Source organism: Chiloscyllium punctatum, chromosome 40 (assembly GCF_047496795.1).
Source record: "Chiloscyllium punctatum isolate Juve2018m chromosome 40, sChiPun1.3, whole genome shotgun sequence".
Lineage (NCBI taxonomy): Eukaryota > Metazoa > Chordata > Chondrichthyes > Orectolobiformes > Hemiscylliidae > Chiloscyllium > Chiloscyllium punctatum.
In genome coordinates, this window is record NC_092778.1 from 40,167,336 (window position 1) to 40,186,125 (window position 18,790).

The 18,790-nt window shown below is 37.9% G+C and overlaps 1 protein-coding gene across 1 annotated transcript; it reads right to left on the bottom strand.

Annotated features, from left to right (window-relative positions):
• Positions 1–8,109: 8,109 nt before the first annotated feature.
• On the bottom strand, positions 8,110–13,831 carry LOC140464795 (protein PERCC1). The gene is made up of 2 exons (XM_072560281.1): positions 13,738–13,831; positions 8,110–8,996 (listed from the first exon to the last, which is right to left on the bottom strand). The coding sequence occupies exon 2, from the start codon at positions 8,956–8,958 to the stop codon at positions 8,110–8,112; it is 849 nt and encodes a 282-aa protein (XP_072416382.1). The 5' UTR covers positions 8,959–8,996; positions 13,738–13,831.
• Between the last annotated feature and the right edge of the window lie 4,959 nt (positions 13,832–18,790).

Genomic DNA, 18,790 nt, shown 5'->3' on the forward strand with positions numbered 1-18,790 from the left:
TAACTTCATTGGCAATAACACCATTGTCAATTGTCATGGTACCAAGTTACTCCTGATCACCCTCCTGTTCCTTTTTTAAAAGTGCTCCTTTTATGTAGCTTTTATTATTTTATGTATGTGATGTGGGCATTGTGGCTAGGACACTTTTAATTGCCAATAACTAATTACCCTGGAGAAGTTTATGGTGTACTGCCTTCTTGAATCATTGCGGTCCTTGGGATGCAGGAGGACCCTTGTGTTATTAGGAAAGAAGTTCCAGGACTTTGATCCAGAAACAGTAAAGGGACAGTAATATAATTACAAAGCAAATTGGTTTTGACTTGAAGATAACTTGCAGGTGATGGTATTCCTATACACCTGTTATCCTTGGCCTTCTAGGAGATAACATTTGCAGGTTTGGAAGGTGCTGTCAAAGGAGTGTTAGTGTATTCCATCTTGTAGATGGCTCATGTTGCTGTGATGGTAAAACTATTGAATGTCTAATAGAGTTAGCTAGATTCCGTCTTGTTGAAAGTTGTTGCCTGGCATTTCTGTGGCTTGAATGTTGCTTGCCATTTATCAATCCAAGTTCACTTATCTTTCTCAGCCTCCAGGATCTGTGGTCATGTTTTTACTCTAATATATTGTTGCTTACCTCTTTAGTTGTCATGGCTGTCATTTTTGGCAAGTATAGCTCTTGCCTCCTTAGAAATATAATTTGATTCTATGTCACATTGAATTCACTTTTGAACACCCTTTTACTGTAGTCAGTCCCTCTTTCAATCTTTTGAAGTCGACTTTACATAAATCTAATAGTTGTTTCACAGCTCTCCCTTTCAAACATTATGCAAACACTATCATATTTTGATTGGCAATAGATAATGGTTCGTATATATGCTGTGAAATGATCAAGGTAGGATGGACATCTTTTTCTCATATTCTGAATATAATCATCTGTTTTATTATGTTTAGTTAATCATTTTAAAAAAAAGTAAAATAAAGAAAGGTGTAAAAATGTACCTATGCAACATCGCTCCTCTCAACTTAATCATTTGTACTGAAGTTTCTACCTCTTTTGATTCCTTTATGGGATTGGCAAGGCCAGCTTTTATGAGTTGCCTGAATGGTGCTTGATCTGTACGGATTGCTCAGTCATTTCAGAGGGCTGTTAAGAATCAACCACATTGCTTTGTGTAGACTAGACCAGGTTAGGATGGCAAGTTTCCTTCCCTATAATGATGTTAGCAAACCAGATAAGCTGTTACACACAAGTGGTAGTTTCATTGGCTCCATCACTAGTGTAAATTTTATAATTACCAAGTCATATTGAGAAATATGCTCTGCATTTAGGATGATTTTTACATTCAGTAAACAATTAAAAATGATTAACAAGACAATCACAGGGCTTGTCCAGTAATGTAAGTCCAAGAGCTAGCTGGCCTGGGGAAAGATCTGAATCTTTTCGTGACATGATCGATTTTGAATGACAGTTTGCAAAATGACCTGTCAGGTAACAGATGATACATGCAAACTTACCTTTTCCCTCCCCAATAGAGTTTTCTTTCTCCAGAGGAAAATTGTGAGCAGATAATAAATGAGCCACCATGAGATCATCTTAATTTGATTGAATCTAATGAATAATAACAACACTTACTTGATCCTAGGAGTTTACTTAGTTATGGCATGTTAAATTTAATATCTATATTGCTAGTTTTTTTAAGATGTTCTATGGCATTATAGTGGTCCTGTATTGTTAATACAATTTAAAATTATATAAAATTTGTCCTTTCACTTGTGCTCATTGCTGCACTGAGACCTGGTAATGAGAAGCAAACACCCAACTGTCTTGAGATTTGTGCAAAAGGCTCATGATCTCTATTTCAATAATAATCTAAAATGTCTTACATTTGGAAATTATCTGTGTAATTAACAACTTGAAAGTCTAAAATAAGTTAGGTCAAAATATATCTATACATAGATTTTGCAAATCATTTTTAATTAAAGAATTAAGATTAATTTTTAATTGATGATGATTTGCTCAGGAGAGGCTTAAATAGGAACAGGGCAGATCATGCCAAATATTCGAGGCAGAATTGGGAAGAGTAAATAATAAATATTAAAGAAAGAGGTACTTTTCAACTTTTCACCAAGAAGAGAAAACACAAAAATATCAAGAAGCACAATTTAATTCTGCAGTGATTCTTGCCACATAAAGGAAGGAATCTTGTGACTTTTGATGATTTCCTTAGTTGGTGTTAGAATGCACTCCCTGATACAATCAGCACCATGTGTTTTATCTCCATACACAGAATCGCTTCAGTGTGGAAGCAAGCCATTCAGCCCATTGAGTCCACACCAACACTCCGAACAGCATCCCACCCACGCCCAACCCCTTACCCTGTAACCTTGCAGTTCTCATGGACTGTGGGATATATCAGAAGATTATTATGTATGCTAATATTCTATTTAGCTCATCTTGATTTATCCATCCAGGGAACTCCTATGCATCACATTCTAGAAGTCAGTTGTTTTTAAATGATTCCAAGGTTTTTATTTTGGCTTTATCTACGACTATGCTCATATACTGACTGCAGTCTGTATGAAGAAGAATTTTCTGATAACTATCCGAAAAATAGACTTTTCTAGTTTGAACTTATATACCTAATTTTACTTATTGGTTTTGCTCAATGGAGGAAATACATAAGAACAACAAGGTGACTGCCAATCGTATTTCCTTGTCTCCCAAACAATGGCTTCTGTATGATGACTTGAGGCAAAACCAGTGCAGAGTAGAAACTCAATTGAGTGATGAACCAAACAATTCTGGGCAATGCACTGTGGTTATTATACACTTTACATATGTTCTTTCCTGCGTTTGGTAATGCTTCAGTCAGGATCAGGAAAGGTATTAATAAATGTTATTACAATCTTCTGTTATAAAATTCACTACTTATGAAACAAAAAAGTAAAATATTTTAAATAACGGAAATAATTAAAATAATATTTTCTCAAAGTAAGTTATAATGTGCGTAATCCCTCACCAATATTGAATGTCATAAACTAGCCATATCTATCATATATACTTCTGTAATAAATCCCTGATGAAATATGATTCTGAACAAATAGCAAATATTTAAACATTTGTGTGCTTAGATTAAAATGAAAATGACGCATTGATGTATCTACCACTAAATCTTTTGTCATTTCAGTAAGTTGCTGGAAAGGCCAGAAGATGACTTAATAATATAAAATCAATTATAGAATCACACAATCCCTGCGCGTGGAAGCAGGCCATTCAGCCCATCAAGTCCACACTGACCCTCCAAAAAACATCCGACCCATACCCATCCCCTACCTTATCCCTGTAACCCTGCACTTCCCATGATTACTCTACCTCACCTACACATCCCTGGACACTATGTGCAATTTAGCTTGACCAATTCATCTAACCTGCACATCTTTGGACTGTGGGAGGAAACTGGAACGCCCAGAGGAAATCCATGCAGACACTGGGAGAACGTGCAAACTCCACATAGACAATCATCCAAGGGTGGAATTAAATTTGGGTTCCTGGCACTATGAGGCAGCAGTGCTAACCACTGAGCCACTGTGCTGACTTTAATATATGCATTCATAGTATATGCACTTGTTCAAGTAATCAGTGTCATTATCAAGTCTTTTCAGTTTTGCCAGTAAAAGGTTCAGATTTACAGATGAAGGAGTTGTTTTCTATTTAAAAACTATTGGTTTGCATTTAATAACTATTGTTTTCAGTCTTTGTATTTCATAAAATTCAAACAGCTGGATTCTTAAAAGATGATTTTTTAAAAAGATCTTAAATGCTTTATAAAATGTATTAATCAACCATTAACTCAAAATAGTATTTAAAAAGCTAAACTGCTTAACATTTTTACAGGCCTAATACATTGTATTCTGTGAACAAATTAGTATTTTGCACTGATTTATTATAATAAACAACCAAACTGCTAAAATTGCAAAAACAAAGTGGTTGAGCTTTCATAACATGTTCAGGCACTAATAATCCTCTAGGTTCACTCAAGGTTTTAATACACCAGGAACAGTTGTCCTGAGGCTCTTTTAAATAGCTGATTGTCAGAAACTCCCTGGTACTTAGTAAAGAAACTGCCAAAGTTGCCAGGGCATTTCATAATGTCCTTTTATAACTGTGAGCAACAGTTTGGAAGTAAACATTGGCATTTATGTTGATTTCAAGTACCACTTACAGAGTCATAGTTATAGAGTTATCAAATTGGACACCACGGAAACAGTCTCTTCGGTCCAACTCATCTATGCCAATCAGATATCCTAAATTAATCCAGTCTCATTTGCTAGCATTTGGCACATATCCCTATAACCCCTTCCTTTTCATGTTTCCATCCACATGCCTTTTAAATGTTGTAATTGTACCAGCCTCTACCACTTCCTCTGGCAGCTCATTCCATACATACACCGCCCTCTGTGTGAAAAGCTTGTCCCTTAGGTCCCTTGCTAAAAAAGAAGAAAAATGGTTGAGCTTTTGTAACATGTGCAGGCACTAATAATCCTCTAAGATCACTCCCAATTAAATTCAAAATTGTTGTCCTGAGGCTCTCTTAAATAGCTGATTGTCAGAACCTTCCTGGTATGTAGTCACCTTAAACCTATAGAATATCATAGAGTCCCTACAGTGTGGAAATAGGCCCTTCAGCCCAGCAAGTCCACACTGACCCTCCGAAGAGTAACCCACCCACAACCGTTTCCCTACCATATATTTACCTCTGACTAATGCACCTAATCTACACATCCCTGAACACTATGGGCAATTTTGAACAGCCAATTCACCTAATCTGCACATCTGGATTATGGGCAGAAACTGGAGCACCTGGAGGAAACCCACACAGACACAAGGAGAATGTGCAAACTCCACACAGACAGTTGCCTGAGGCTGGAATCGAACCCAGGTCCCTAGCACTGTGAGACATCAATGTTAACCACTGAGCCACTTAGTTTTGGACTTCCCTGCCCTGGGGAGAAAGACCTCAGCTGTTCACCCAATGCTGCTCCTTTTGATTTTACAAACCACTATAAGGTTACCCCTCAGCCTCTGACACTCTGGAAAAATACAGCCTCTCCCCATAGCTCAACCCCAGCAACATCCTTGTAAATCTTTTCTGAATCCTTTCAAGTTTACCAACATCTTTCCTATAACACGAAGACCAGAATTGAATGCACTATTCTAACAGTAGCCTAACCAATGTCCTATACAGCCCTAACATGACATCCCAACTCCTCTACCTAATGCACTGACCTATAACGGCGAACGTACCAAATATCATCATCTACTCTGTCTACCTATGATTGGACTTTCAAGGAACTATGAACCTGCACCCGAAGGTCTCTTTGTTTGGCAACACTCCCCGGGACCTACCATCAAGTGTATCAGTCCTGCCCTGGTTTGCCTTATCAAAATGCAATACCTCATATTTATGTAAATTAAACTCCATCTGTCACTCCTTGACCCTTTTTTTTTAAGGTTAGATTACTTAGTGTGGAAACAGGCCCTTCAGCCCTACAAGTCCACATCGACCCGCCATCCACCCAGACCCATTCCCCTACATTTACCACTGCCCCTAACACTACAGGCAATTTAGCATGGTCAATTCACCTAACCTGCATATCTTTGGACTGTGAGAGGAAACCCATGCAGACACGGGGAGAATGTGCAAACTCCACACAGTCAGTCGCCTGCGGCGGGAATTGAACCCGGGTCTCTGACACAGTGAGGGAGCGGTGCTAATCACTGTGCCACCATCTGATCAAGGTCCCATTATAGTCTGAGATAACCTTCTTCATTGTCCATTACACCACTAATTTTGGTGCAATCTGCAAACTCACTAACCGTACCTCCTATGTTCACATCCAAATCATTTAAATAAATGACAAAAAGCAGTGGACCCAGCACCAATTGTGCAGCTGGTCACAGGCCTTCAGTCCAAAATGCAACTTTCTACCACTACCTTCTGTCTTCTACCTTCAAGTCAATTTTGAATCCAAATAGCTAGCTCTTTCTGGATTCCATGTGATCTAACCTTGCTGACTAGTGTACCATGCAGAACCTTATTGAATGCCATACTGAAGTCTAAATAGACAACCTCCACTGCTCTGCCTTCATCAATTTTCTCTGTCACTTCAAAATACTCACTCAAGTTAGTGAGTCATGATTTCCAACACACAAAGCCAAATTGACTCTCCCTAATCGATTCTTGCCTTTCCAAACACACGTAAACCCTATCCCTCAGAATCCCCTTGAACAATTTACCCACTACTGACATCAGGGTCCCCGGGCTATATTTCCCTAGCTTTTCCTTACCACCTTTCTTAAATAATAGCACCACATTAGCCAACTACTAGTCTTCCATCTCCTCATCTGTGGCTTTCAATGATGCAAATATCTCAGCAAGGTGTCCAGTGATCACTTTTCTAGCTTCCCACGAAGTTCTAAGGTACACCTGATCAGGAACCAGGGATGTATCTATCTTTATGCGTTTTTAAGACATCCAGCACTAACTCCTCTGTAATATGGACACTTTTCAAAATATCACTACTTATTTTTCCCAAGTTCTCTGGCTTCCATTTCCTTCTTCACAGTAAATACTCAGATGAAATATTCACTTAGTATCTCACCCATCTCCTGCAGTTCCACATACAGGTGGCCTTGCTAATCTTTAAGGGGGCCTTATTCTCTCCCCAATTATTCTTTTGTCTTTAATCTCTTTGGATTCTTAAAGTGACATTCACCATTCATGTTCTTTAGTGTTGGGAAGAGGATGTCAGGGATACTTCAGGACAATACTTAATATTTATTCTGTAAATTTGGTGAGGACATCACCTATAAAGAGTTTGAAGTGTGTTCTTCTACCTTATTGGACATCTTATAAATGTCACCAGGAGAAAGGCAGTGCTTACTATGGGAATGGCAGGAGAACAATCTGTTGGAGGAGACAGGAAATGAGGAGGAAATGGTATCCTTCTTATTCCAAGGGTTCATAATACTCTTTGGATCTACTGTGCCAGGAATGTCATTGTTGCATCAGAAACTGTTTTGCTTTCTTCCTGACATCATACAGCCATATTGCATCTGTTGCTGTCTATCAACCAACACATTTCACACCTATAGAAAATGCTTCTCTATAAAAAATGCACTTAATCAGTACTTGGATAGTAGTATGCAGGTTTCTGTTTTAGCACCTTCAGGCAATTTTAAATGAAGATAATCAGCAATTAGGATTGAATTGTATGTTGAATCCAGGCTTTCAAACATGTTGGAGTTACCAGAATTGCATATATTAGTTCTCAACCTTACACCAAAATAATCTAAAAATATCTTGGGATCGGTCTAATATTTTGATCTGATTGGAAATTTAAAATAATGTGCAGGAAATAAAAAAAAGAATAATTTGATGTGTCGGATACAAAATTCTGTAGATGCTGGAAATCTGAAATGATAACATTTCAGGTATAGAGCCCAGATCTGAGGACTTATCAAACTTGTGCTCTGTCAACAGATGCTGCGTAACCTTGTGTTTCCAATTTTTTCAATACACATATATGCAGGGAATAATGGAGTAAGTCTCCAGCTAATAACTAGAACTCCACAATACTGAAAAAATAGCTAGCAGTTTAAAAGCATGAGATAATCACTAATAAATTAAATTCACTGTATCTACACATGCCAACAAATTACCCAATGATAACCCAATTATAATTAGTGTTTTATTAAATGTAGTGCTCCATGTAATTACACATCAGCCATACAAATGTATAACATTACACTTAAAATTCTATATTTTTACTAGGGATTTCATTTATAAGATGTCAAGAGAAATGTCAGTCAATTTAGAAAAATTTTAAGGTAATTTCAATTTTTCAATAGTGCCAAAATATGTACTTTCAAAACATGCATTTGACAAATTATTAAAAACAAAATCTACAGTTATTTTCTACATTAGCAAAATCAAACATTATTTCAGTATTTTGGAAGATGTGTGTATTTAAGATATTAAAGGATTCCAGGTTAATTCTATAAATTTCAAAACAGACTTTTAAATTCATTTACAAACAACATTTACATTATACAACCTGATAAGATTCTGATTCCATTGACTGTCTATTTATTTCTGTTGAGATTTCTCGAGTAACTTGTTGCAGTTCTTGTCCACTTGATTCTGAAGTCCAATTCGCTAAAAGATCACTGAAGTCGGGTGTACAGGTGTGAAGGACACAGCAAGGCACAGCAGAAATGGGCTCTCTCCAAAAAGATAAAGGAAGCCTTCGATTGTGCATTGGAATCACATTGGCATATTTTCTATCTAGTCTTTGTCTCTTGCTATCTCTTCTGTTCAAGATTGTTTGTTTCATGTACTTGTGCAAACCATATTCAAAAAGTTCTGCCAAGGGTCCTAATTTTTTAATGCTTTCTTTGTCACAAATTAACTTCAATGCCTGTATGTCTATATCTCTGGGAGATGTTAAATGTACATGAGATTCATCCTCTTCTTGATCTCCATCTTGTGCAATTCTTATTAGATCTGCATAGTATAGTTCTCTTCCTGATTTACCAGAAGAAAACCTATCTTCATAAATATTGCAAGCATCGGGATCATCATCCTTGTTTTTTCTGCCGAAGTACTTCTGAATATCATTGTTGATTAACTCGGTAAACCTTAGTAGCTGCAATGTGGTGTCTGTGTTGTTTGCTATAGGATTGAAGGACAGACATGTAGGAGTCCAGTTTTCACTTTCAATGCATTTGGTGACAGATTCTGATTCTCTGTCTTCACTGTCATCTTCAAACTCTTCGTCTTCCTCAGATGTTTCCTGGAAATTCATGTCTTGATGAACAGTGATATTTAGCATGGGAAGCTGAAAAGTAGGAACTAGCTTAAAATCTGACATGTTCTTGATCACGCCTGCTGCCATAACTTTCTTGGCTTGCTTCAGATTCTTTGTATCAGCCTCTGAACACAATTTTAAAAGATATTTAGACATTGTATTACAAAATCATGACAAATACTTAGGAAAAGAGCAAATCCATCACATAATGAAATTAAAAGTATACAAGGGGAAACCACGATCAATAGCATTAATATTGTTTCAATTAATAAGTTACTTTTGAGCTCTGTTGTTAGAATTCGATGTTTAAAATATTACATTAATAAGTAATTAAAATTGTGAAATGTAAGAATTTAAACAAATCTATGTTACATTTATAAATCAATCAATCGAAAAGGTAATTTAACTTTTAATTGATCCTCCTCTTACACTTGACTTGATTTTACAAATGCCATACAATGACACAAAGTCTTTTAAATACAGCTTCAAGAAAATTCACAATTTTAAAAAATGTTTCAGCCTTTCTCAATATTACTATTAACTCTTGAATTTGAAACAACAACATTTTGCTGAAAACTTTAATTTTAATGATTTAAGAAATCTTGCATAAAAACAGTAAAAAGGTTGTTGCTGTTCCAAAGCTCTTACCTGAATTGCAAACTCAGACTGGAGAAGCACACCAAAGAACTAACCTGCTATGACAGTTCCACACCTGTGATTAATGCATTTATAGTTTTGCATGGACTGACTTTTGACAAATATTTGGTGGGAGTATTGTAATAGTAGACTTTGTAAACAGAGCTTTGGTTTGTTTTAGCACCCAGCAACCAGAGAGTGTTGAAGAAAGCAAATCAGAGAGGCGGAAGATAGGCTTTAGCTTAATGGTCTGCTTGCCAGGGAAATTTCAAGTGTTGTTCCTGTAAATTCAGCAATTAAATCTCCAAGTCACAGATGTAAAACTGGTCTGCAAAGGGTCTTTATCAACTCTTCTGATTCATGCTCAAATCAGTGTGAGTCAAATAGGCGTAAAATTGAATTTCATGGTATTTTGACTTGTTAAGTAGGCACATTTAAGAAACATAATTGTTATCATACAATTGTTTTTTAAAGAGGATGATCAAATGCTATGCAATATGGTTTAGGAATCATGCATTTATCTTAAAATCTGAAAATAAAATTATTCTTAAACTAAATTAATTAATGTTAAATGGTTTAAAATAATATATTATTTTGACAAACGTGCACCAGCTTACTCGAAAATAACACCAATAGATACTTTGCGATACATAATTTTTAAAATTAGATTTTTGTTGGATTTATATTTTCTATTTGAAGTGCCATTTAAAACATCAAATATATTAATTGTACATTAATTGAGAGAGGTAGCCCAAGACTGGCAAGACCTGAAGAATCTGACTATGATTACACCTGCTCCTTGTAGGCCACCAGAAATCCCAAAAGAAGCAAACTATTTAAATTTAGCTTGGCCTCTTTTTTTTTTAAGTTGCTCACCCAATTAAAGTTAAGAGGTTAAAATTACATCACAGCAATTATGACATAGCAGTCATGCTGTATTTGAATAGAAATTAGAATCTTGCCATTTCTCCTCTATCTACGGCACTTTGGAAATATCATTTGAAAACAGAAATCAGTTTCTATGCGCTCAGGTTCAGCCAGCTCTATTTCAGCACCACCTCTTATGATATAACCTATATAGCCTGATAGGTCATACTACTCGCCTGATATCTAATATTTGATGAACAGCAATTTCCTTAAATTAATATTAGGAAGGCCAAAGCCATTGGTTTTGTTTCTAAAACTGATTCTATTCTCGAGCTGCTAACTCTATTGCTCACTTTGTCAACTGCATGAGGCTGAATCAGACTGTTCACAACCTGATCTCCTATTTGACCCCGAGTTAAACCTCCAAAGTGACATATACTCTTCATCTCTAAGCTCAGCAATTTCCATCTCTATTACATTTCCTGATTCTGCCCAGCCTCAGATCACCTTGTGCTGAAACCGTCAATTACCACATCTTTAATAATTCGCAGTTTGACTATTTCAGTGCTATTCTGGCCAACATTCTACTTCATATCTTCCATAAACTTGAGGTCACTCAAAATTCTACTTTCCATATCTTAAATCACAGTGTCTCATTTATATCCATTGTCTTCACTGACTTACAATATCTCCCCGTCATGAAATTTCTCAATATTAAAATTCTAATCTTAGTTTTCAGATCCCTCCATGACTCCTATCATTGAGATTTATTCCAGTCCTACGACTCTCAGATTTCTGTGATCCTTCAACTCCATCTTCTTGTGCATTATTGATTTTAAACAATCCACAATTGGTAGCAATCACTTCATACGTCTTGGCTCAAACTTCCGGAGCTCCCTGCTTAAACTGCTCCACCTCTCTACATAGAATACCTACAGTGTAGAAAGGCGCCACTGGCCCATCGGGCTTGGTACCAACCCTACAACGAGCATCGTCGAGACCCAGCATCCTCTTCTTTACGGTATTTCACATGGCTACCCAATGTAGCTTGCACATCCCTGGATATGACATGGAAATTTACCACAGCCAATCCACCTAAGGAAGATTGGAAGAAACCCACACAGACATGGGAAGAACATGCAAACTCCACTCAGACAGTTACCTAAGGCTGGAATAGATTTCAAATCTCTGGCTCTGAGATAGTGGTGCTAACCACTAGGCCACTGTAGCCCATCTCCATCCTCTTTTTAAGACCTTTTAAAACATTACTCTTCGACTACTTACATTATTGCTTTTAACCAAGTGTCAAATTTTGCTTGACCCTACATCTGTTAAACATAATGGGATATTAGTTATATTAAGAATTCTCATTCTCTCTCTCTCGACCTTTAGTTAATTATGAGTTATTGTTGAAAACCTATGGCTTGATTTTTCAAATTTTAAACCCTCCCAAGCATCATTCTCATGAAAAGAGAAAATTTAAAATTTTGTACAAAATGCTTATACTCTTAAATAACATTTTCAAACAAATTCTATCCAGGAATAGATTACAATGCACTAATTATGTTTTCATTTATCTTTACCATTTTACAAATATTATTTTCATTCTTACAGAATTCTTTGCAAAGTCGTCCTGTAAGAAAGCAAATACAGTCACACTCTGCATTGTAGGTGCCAATCTAGAGTTAATCTAGTCCAGAGTACATTGACATAAAGGAAAATGCAGGCAGAATGAAAATACACTTATCTTGAAGTAAAATATTGGAATAGTGTGATGTAGTGGAAGGGACCTTAACAGTACCACAGATTAACAAACCAGTTCTCTCTCTCTTGCCACCACCATTTCTCCCCAAATTCCACATGACTGTGGTCAGGCCTTTTTCACTTGAAAATAAATGTCATCACCACACTATTAATTTTGTAGATAAGCTGTTCCACATTAAAAAAAAGAAATATCAGCACATTTCCATTTTACATGATTATATTTCATTGTTTTCACTATTTTTGCAATGCCACATTAAACACTTGAATTTGATTGTGACCATGACCAGAGACGGTTATGTGGTTGTACCTCGTCTTCTATTCCTTTGTTTTGCCTTCATCGAAGTAACAATGGATTTTATATCTGTTTGACTTAAATAAAGATAAAACCAAAATAGTTCTTAGTTTTTGGTACTGCACAGTATCTTATAAATTGGGCAGTAGGTTGGAACTATTTAACAATGAGTTGGAGTCAATCTGGAAATGATTTTAGCACTGAATTTGGAGGAAAATCTTTGCTTTCAGAGCTATTTTGCAAAAAAATTCAGAAAAGATGAAAATATCATTTATAATATGGCAAAGACAAATTAAAAAGCAATTAGTGCATTGTAATCCTCGTTCCTTTATAGAATTAATGTTTGAAACTATGGTATTTAGAGTACAAGCAGTTTGGGAGAAATTTAAAAAAACATTTTTCACAAGAATAATGCTTGGGAGGGCTTAAAATTTGAAAAATCTAGTTTTGAGTTTTCAACAGTAATTCATATAATTAACAGGCTTCCCACTAAAGGCCAACAAGAGAGAAAGAATGTTGTTAACGTAACTAATATCACATTCTGTTTGGCATAAGTAATATCAAACAAAATGAAAGTTCTAATAAATTTAAACATGATATACATTTCTTCATACCTATTTAGAGTCACTAAAGTAAAGTTAATTACTTACACTGACTATTCCTTTCGGGTTGCAAGAAAATCAGACAAATCCCTATAGAAATATTATTCTTTCACAAAGTCTTTTCAAATTCATGACCTAATGGTTGACACGTTTTTTTGGTTTTCTGACTTTTTTTTGTACTAACTGCTGGAATGAATATTTCATTTTGCAGCATAGTGACCAAAATGAAGAATACTTCAGGTAGTAATTTTTGAGGAAAGGGGAAATACTAAAGTAGGAAAAGGATGAGAAAATCCAACATGTAAAACACTAGCTATATGAAAAATGTATATGACTGGTTCAAAACAAGTTAACATCTATGTTCCTGTATGAGTTCAAAAGCAGGAGATTACTTTTACTGCAGTATTAAACTATGCTGTTAATCTAATTTCCTTTACAAGTTGATACTGTCTGGATTCCATTTGTATTTTGTAGATGTTTGTATTTTTATAATACTTAGTCCATATAAGAGAACATGTATGACAAAGGTTCATTTCCTGTTTTGTATCAATTTAAAGAATTATTACATTTTATTGGAAAAAAGTTACATTGAAATAAAATATATGCTAATTAATCTTAGCATCCAAAATTACGATTTTTTCATTCTTTTGATACTTCAACTTCATCCTCCATTAATTAGTGTGCATTTATGATTTGAAGTCTCACCCTGTTTTATTCAGGTATCTTGCTACAAATATTGCTGCAGTGATTGAATATTTGACCATCTGCTGACTATAAAGCCTCTAATGATCCAATAGCGTAGTATGTACTTGCTGGAGCATATGTCCTAGCAGATGCTGCCCTGGATGTGCTCTCCAATACCTGGTATTTATAACAAAATGAGAGATTTGAGCCACATGTCTTATCTTTGTATTAGATTATGGTTTAAACCTTCTACCTTGCTTTTTATATTTCTTTGTCTAAAGAAAGTGTATTGCCTTTCTGTCCTCACGTAGTCCCCATTTATCCCTCACTAGACCCATATACTAATTTTTGCCATTTTCACAGGCTACTGTTATTTTATCATAAATTTTACACTTGCAGAATCACCACATTTTATCAGTGTTTCTTTCTTGATAATGCTGAATTTTTATTATTTACTTAATTCTTTTCTCTGCCTTACCGAGTCAAAGGTAATTTGTAACTAAAATGTTGGTGAACTACTCAGGTATCCTTATGATGCAACCGAATTGGCTACATGGAGGCCATAATTGATGATGGAAATGATTCTTCATTCTAATGTTGTTTCCACTTTCATCTCTATGTGACTGACAGCAGAAATTGAGCAGAATTGAACTCTGCTGTACTGTTGACCCTAATATTTACAAATTAAATTACTTTTGAAATTTTGACAAATATCCTGCTTTCATCTGTTCTCTTTGTGATCTTTCTCACTTACACTACCTTATCAAGACTGAAATTAATGCCATTAACATCCAAAAAGATGTTTTTTTTTCTGATTCTGTCCTGAAATCAACACATTGTTTATGTAATTACATCCAAATTATTCTCTAAAGATGAAAATCAATAGCTACAAAACAGTCAGAACTCTTTAGCAACAATAAATGACCTGATCTATTAAATACGCAACCTTGATCGAAGTGTCTTACCTTGGCTACAGATTTTTCATCCTAGATTAAAAAGACCAATGCAAAAGTTTATTCCCATCATATAAATATGCAACACCTGCTAGATGTATCAAGGCTTGTATTGAGATTAGGTTTCTTATTACAATGGTATTCAAAATTTATATTGTGCCAATTTAAGGCTAAAATCCATGAAGGTAAAATTCAAAAAAGTGTGGCATATTGAGAGATTTTAATGAAGATGGGAACATTTTGCTTTTGGCAACAGATTAAGATTAGATTAGATTCCTTACTGTGTGGAAACAGGCCCTTCGGCCCATCCAGTCCACACCGACCCTCAGAAGAGTAACCCACCCAGACCCATTTCCCTCTGACTAACAGACCTTACATTACGGGCAATTTAGCATGGCCAATTCACCTGACCTGCACATCTTTTGACTGTGGGAGAAAACCAGGGCACCCGGAGGAAACCCACACAGACACGGGGAGAATGTGCAAACTCCACACAGTCAGTCGCCCAAGGCTAGAATTGAATCTGGGACCCTGGTGTTGTGAGGCAGCAGTGCTAACTACTGAGCCACCATGCCACCCTAACAATGACATTGAGCAATAGCAGAGGATGGTTTCGACCCATCGACTGCTGGGTTATGGGCCCAGCACACTCCTGCTGCGCTACTCTGGCCGCTAAAAAAAGTTTAAAATTATTTGAATGTCATTCAATACTTGTATAACTGGAAATACAAACCACTGGTTTGATTATTCATATTTTATTTACTTTTATTACAATTTGATTTTCTTCAAGTCATAGAGTTTGCTGTCCTGCTAAGATTTGCTTTCCCAAAATGCAGCATCTCGCATTTATGTGAATTTAACGCCATCTGCCACTTCTCTGCCCATTGGCCCATCTGATCACAATCCTGTTGTAATCGGAGGTAACCTTCTTTGCTGTCCACTACACCTCCAATTTTGGTGTCATCAGCAAACTTACTAACTATACCTCTTATGCTCACATCAAAATCATTTATATCAATGATGAAAAGTAGTGGACCCAGCACCGATCCTTGTGGCACTCCACTGGTTACAGGCCTCCAGTCAGAATGGCAACCCTCCACCATACCCCTCTGTCTTCTATCTTTGAGCCAGTTCTGTATCCAAATGGCTAGTTCTCCCTTTATTCCATGAGATCTAATCTTGCTAACCAGTCTTCCATGGGGAACCTTGTTGAATGCCTTACTGAAGTCCATATAGATCACATCTCTTCTGGAATCAAACTGTTCATCACTAAGCATCTTGCTGACTAGAGTAAGACATTTAGGAGAAAGTGAGGATTGCAGATGCTGGAGATCAGTGTCGAAGAATGTGATGCTGGAAAAGCACAGCAAGTCAGGCAGCACCTGAGGACTATGAGAATTGACGTTTCAAGCATAAGCCCTTCATCAGGAATGAGGCTTGTGGCTCACAGGAGCTGAAATGAATGGGAGGGGGGGGTGGGGCTGGGGGTAGGTCACTGAGAATGCGATAGGTTGATGACAGTGACGGTGTGCAGAAATACGGCATCCTATTACTGAATGGCCTCTTTCTGCAATGTAGAAATTTTATGACAATTCTAAACCTGCCTTGATGCTTTCCTTCCTGTTGTGGGTTGCTTGTTCTGCATTGAGAGAAAGAGAGGATTCAGTGTGACAATGTGCAAGAACATTTGTTGAGCATTAATAATCTTGCCAGGTGGTGATCTCTTCCCCAGACAGGGAGTAGAAAACACAGTGCCCAGAAAGCAGACAGCATGATGTTGGTGTGATCCCTTTAGTGCATAGTGATGGTGAGTGTGGCAGGCCAACGTGACATTGCTGATGGCTCTGATCTCCTGTGTAATTTCATCCGATGCCATCCTGATCTGTTGGGCGAACTATTTTCACCCATCACTGAATAGGAAGACTTCTTTTTTGGCCGAGATTGTGTGCAGCAGAGTGTATAATGAAACATCACTAAAGTGCAGAATCATCTTTTGCTGAGTTGGAGACATCTCCAGTGAGGGGTTGAGAGTGATGACCACAGGCTATTTGTTTGCTACGAGTGACTGCATTCCTGGGTGGCCTTTGAATGGCGTGAGAACTTCTGACCCCAAAGGACTGAAAGTTTCTGCTTGCAGTCAGGTGTGATCGCACTAGAACATCTGCTACGGCAGAAGTGATGGCCGCTAAGATAACTGACACTACACTTTATCTCTAAAATGGAAAATCTTGGCACTAGACTAAATTTTCCTAGATCCTGAATGGGCTAGACTGAGAGACTGAGCCTGCAACTCACTGAAGTTTACATGGGTTGCTTCTTCCTCATCCAAATTGCAAATGTGCAATGGGAATGATAAATGGATTCCATCACATCTGGAGCGGGTGGAGTCTTTTTTCCTCTCTGAAGGACTATGCTGTACTTTTGTGAGATGTGAAGTCCTTCAAGGGGAATAGCATCAAACAGGCATTCACAGATTACGACTAAATACATTTGCTGTCACATAATTCTAACGAGGATCTCATACATTAATTTTCTGTGTTGACTAAAAGTCCTGACCTTAAGCAATCTTGATCATATCATTCAACATGACACATTAATCCCAGTAATGGTTGATAAACACAAGTAATGTAAGATGAGCTGTAAAGATTCACCTTAGTTGCAAAAGTCAAAAACACCTTCCAGGTTTTTATAGCCTCCACAAGGTGCAAGAACTGCTTACTTCCCACCTACGAGGAGACAGTGAGGTCTGCAAATGCTGGAGATCAGAGTTGAGAGTGTGTTGCTGGAAAGGCACAGCAGGTCAGGCAACATCCAAGAAGCAGGAAAATCAATGTTTCGGGCCAGAGCCCTTCATCAAGAATGAGGCTGAGCCTCGGAGGTGGAGATATAAATGGGAAGGAGGTGGGGCTGGGGAGTAGGTACTGAGAGTGCAATAGGTGGATGGAGGTGGGGGTAAAGGTGATAGGTTGGAGAGGAAGGTGGAGTTGATAGGTGGGAAGGAAGATTGACAAGTGGGATAGGTCATGAGGGTGGTGCAGAGCTGGAAGGTGGTGGGAGGAGAAATGATGAAACTGTTGAAGTCCACATTGATGCCCGGGGATTGAAGGGTAACAAGGCGGAAGATAAGGCATCCTTCCTCCAGGCGTCGGGTGGTGAGGGAGTGGGGATGGAAGAGACCTAGGACCTGCATGTCCTCGGCAGAGTGGGAGGGGGAGTTGAAATGTCCGGCCCCCATGGGGTGGTGGGGTTGAAGGTGTCCAGTCTCCCCAATGTAGAGGAGACTGCATCGGGTGCAACGGATACAATAAATGACGTGTGAAAGTGCAGATGAAACTTTGATGGATGTGAAGGCTCCTTTGGGGCCTTGGATGGAGGGGCCCCAGCTATGCCTGTCTCTTCGTCAGTTATGTAAAACAGTCCATCTTCCGGAATTACACCAGCAGCACTCTCCAACTCTTCCGCCGCTACATTGATGACTGCAGTAGCGTCCCCACGAGGAGGTCAAACAGTTCATCAACTTCACCAACACATTCCACCCCAACCTTAAATTCACCTAGATCATCTCTGATAACTCCCTCCCCTTCCTAGTCCTCTCCATCTCCATCCATGAGGACTGACTCAACACTGACATTTTTTGCAAACCCACTGACTCTCACAGCTACCTGGATTACACCTCCTCTTACCCTACCTCCTGCAAAAATGCTATCCTGTATACCCAATGCCTTTGCTTCCGCCGCATCTGCTCCCAGGAGGACCAGTTCCACCACAGAATACACCAGATGGCCTCCTTCTTTAAAGACTGAAATTTTCCCTCCCACATGGTTGAAGATGCCCTCCAATGCATCCACATCCCACACCTCTGCCCTTGAACCCCAACCCTTCAACTGCAACAAGGACAGAATCACTCCAGTCCTCACCTTCCAACCCACCAGCCTTCGCATATATCGCATCATCTGCTGACATTTCCGCCACCTACAAACGGACCCAACCGCCAGGGATATACAGAGGAACCTCAATTATCTGAATACCAATTATCCGAATATTGGATTATCTGAAGGAGATCTGGAGGTCCCAATAGAAATATCACCTCAAAGAGCTGTTTCAACCCTGATCGTGTCTTT

Excerpts from the sequence above, each read along its gene's own strand:
- LOC140464795 (XM_072560281.1), bottom strand. The coding sequence starts at position 8,958 with ATGGCAGCAGGCGTGATCAAGAACATGTCAGATTTTAAGCTAGTTCCT.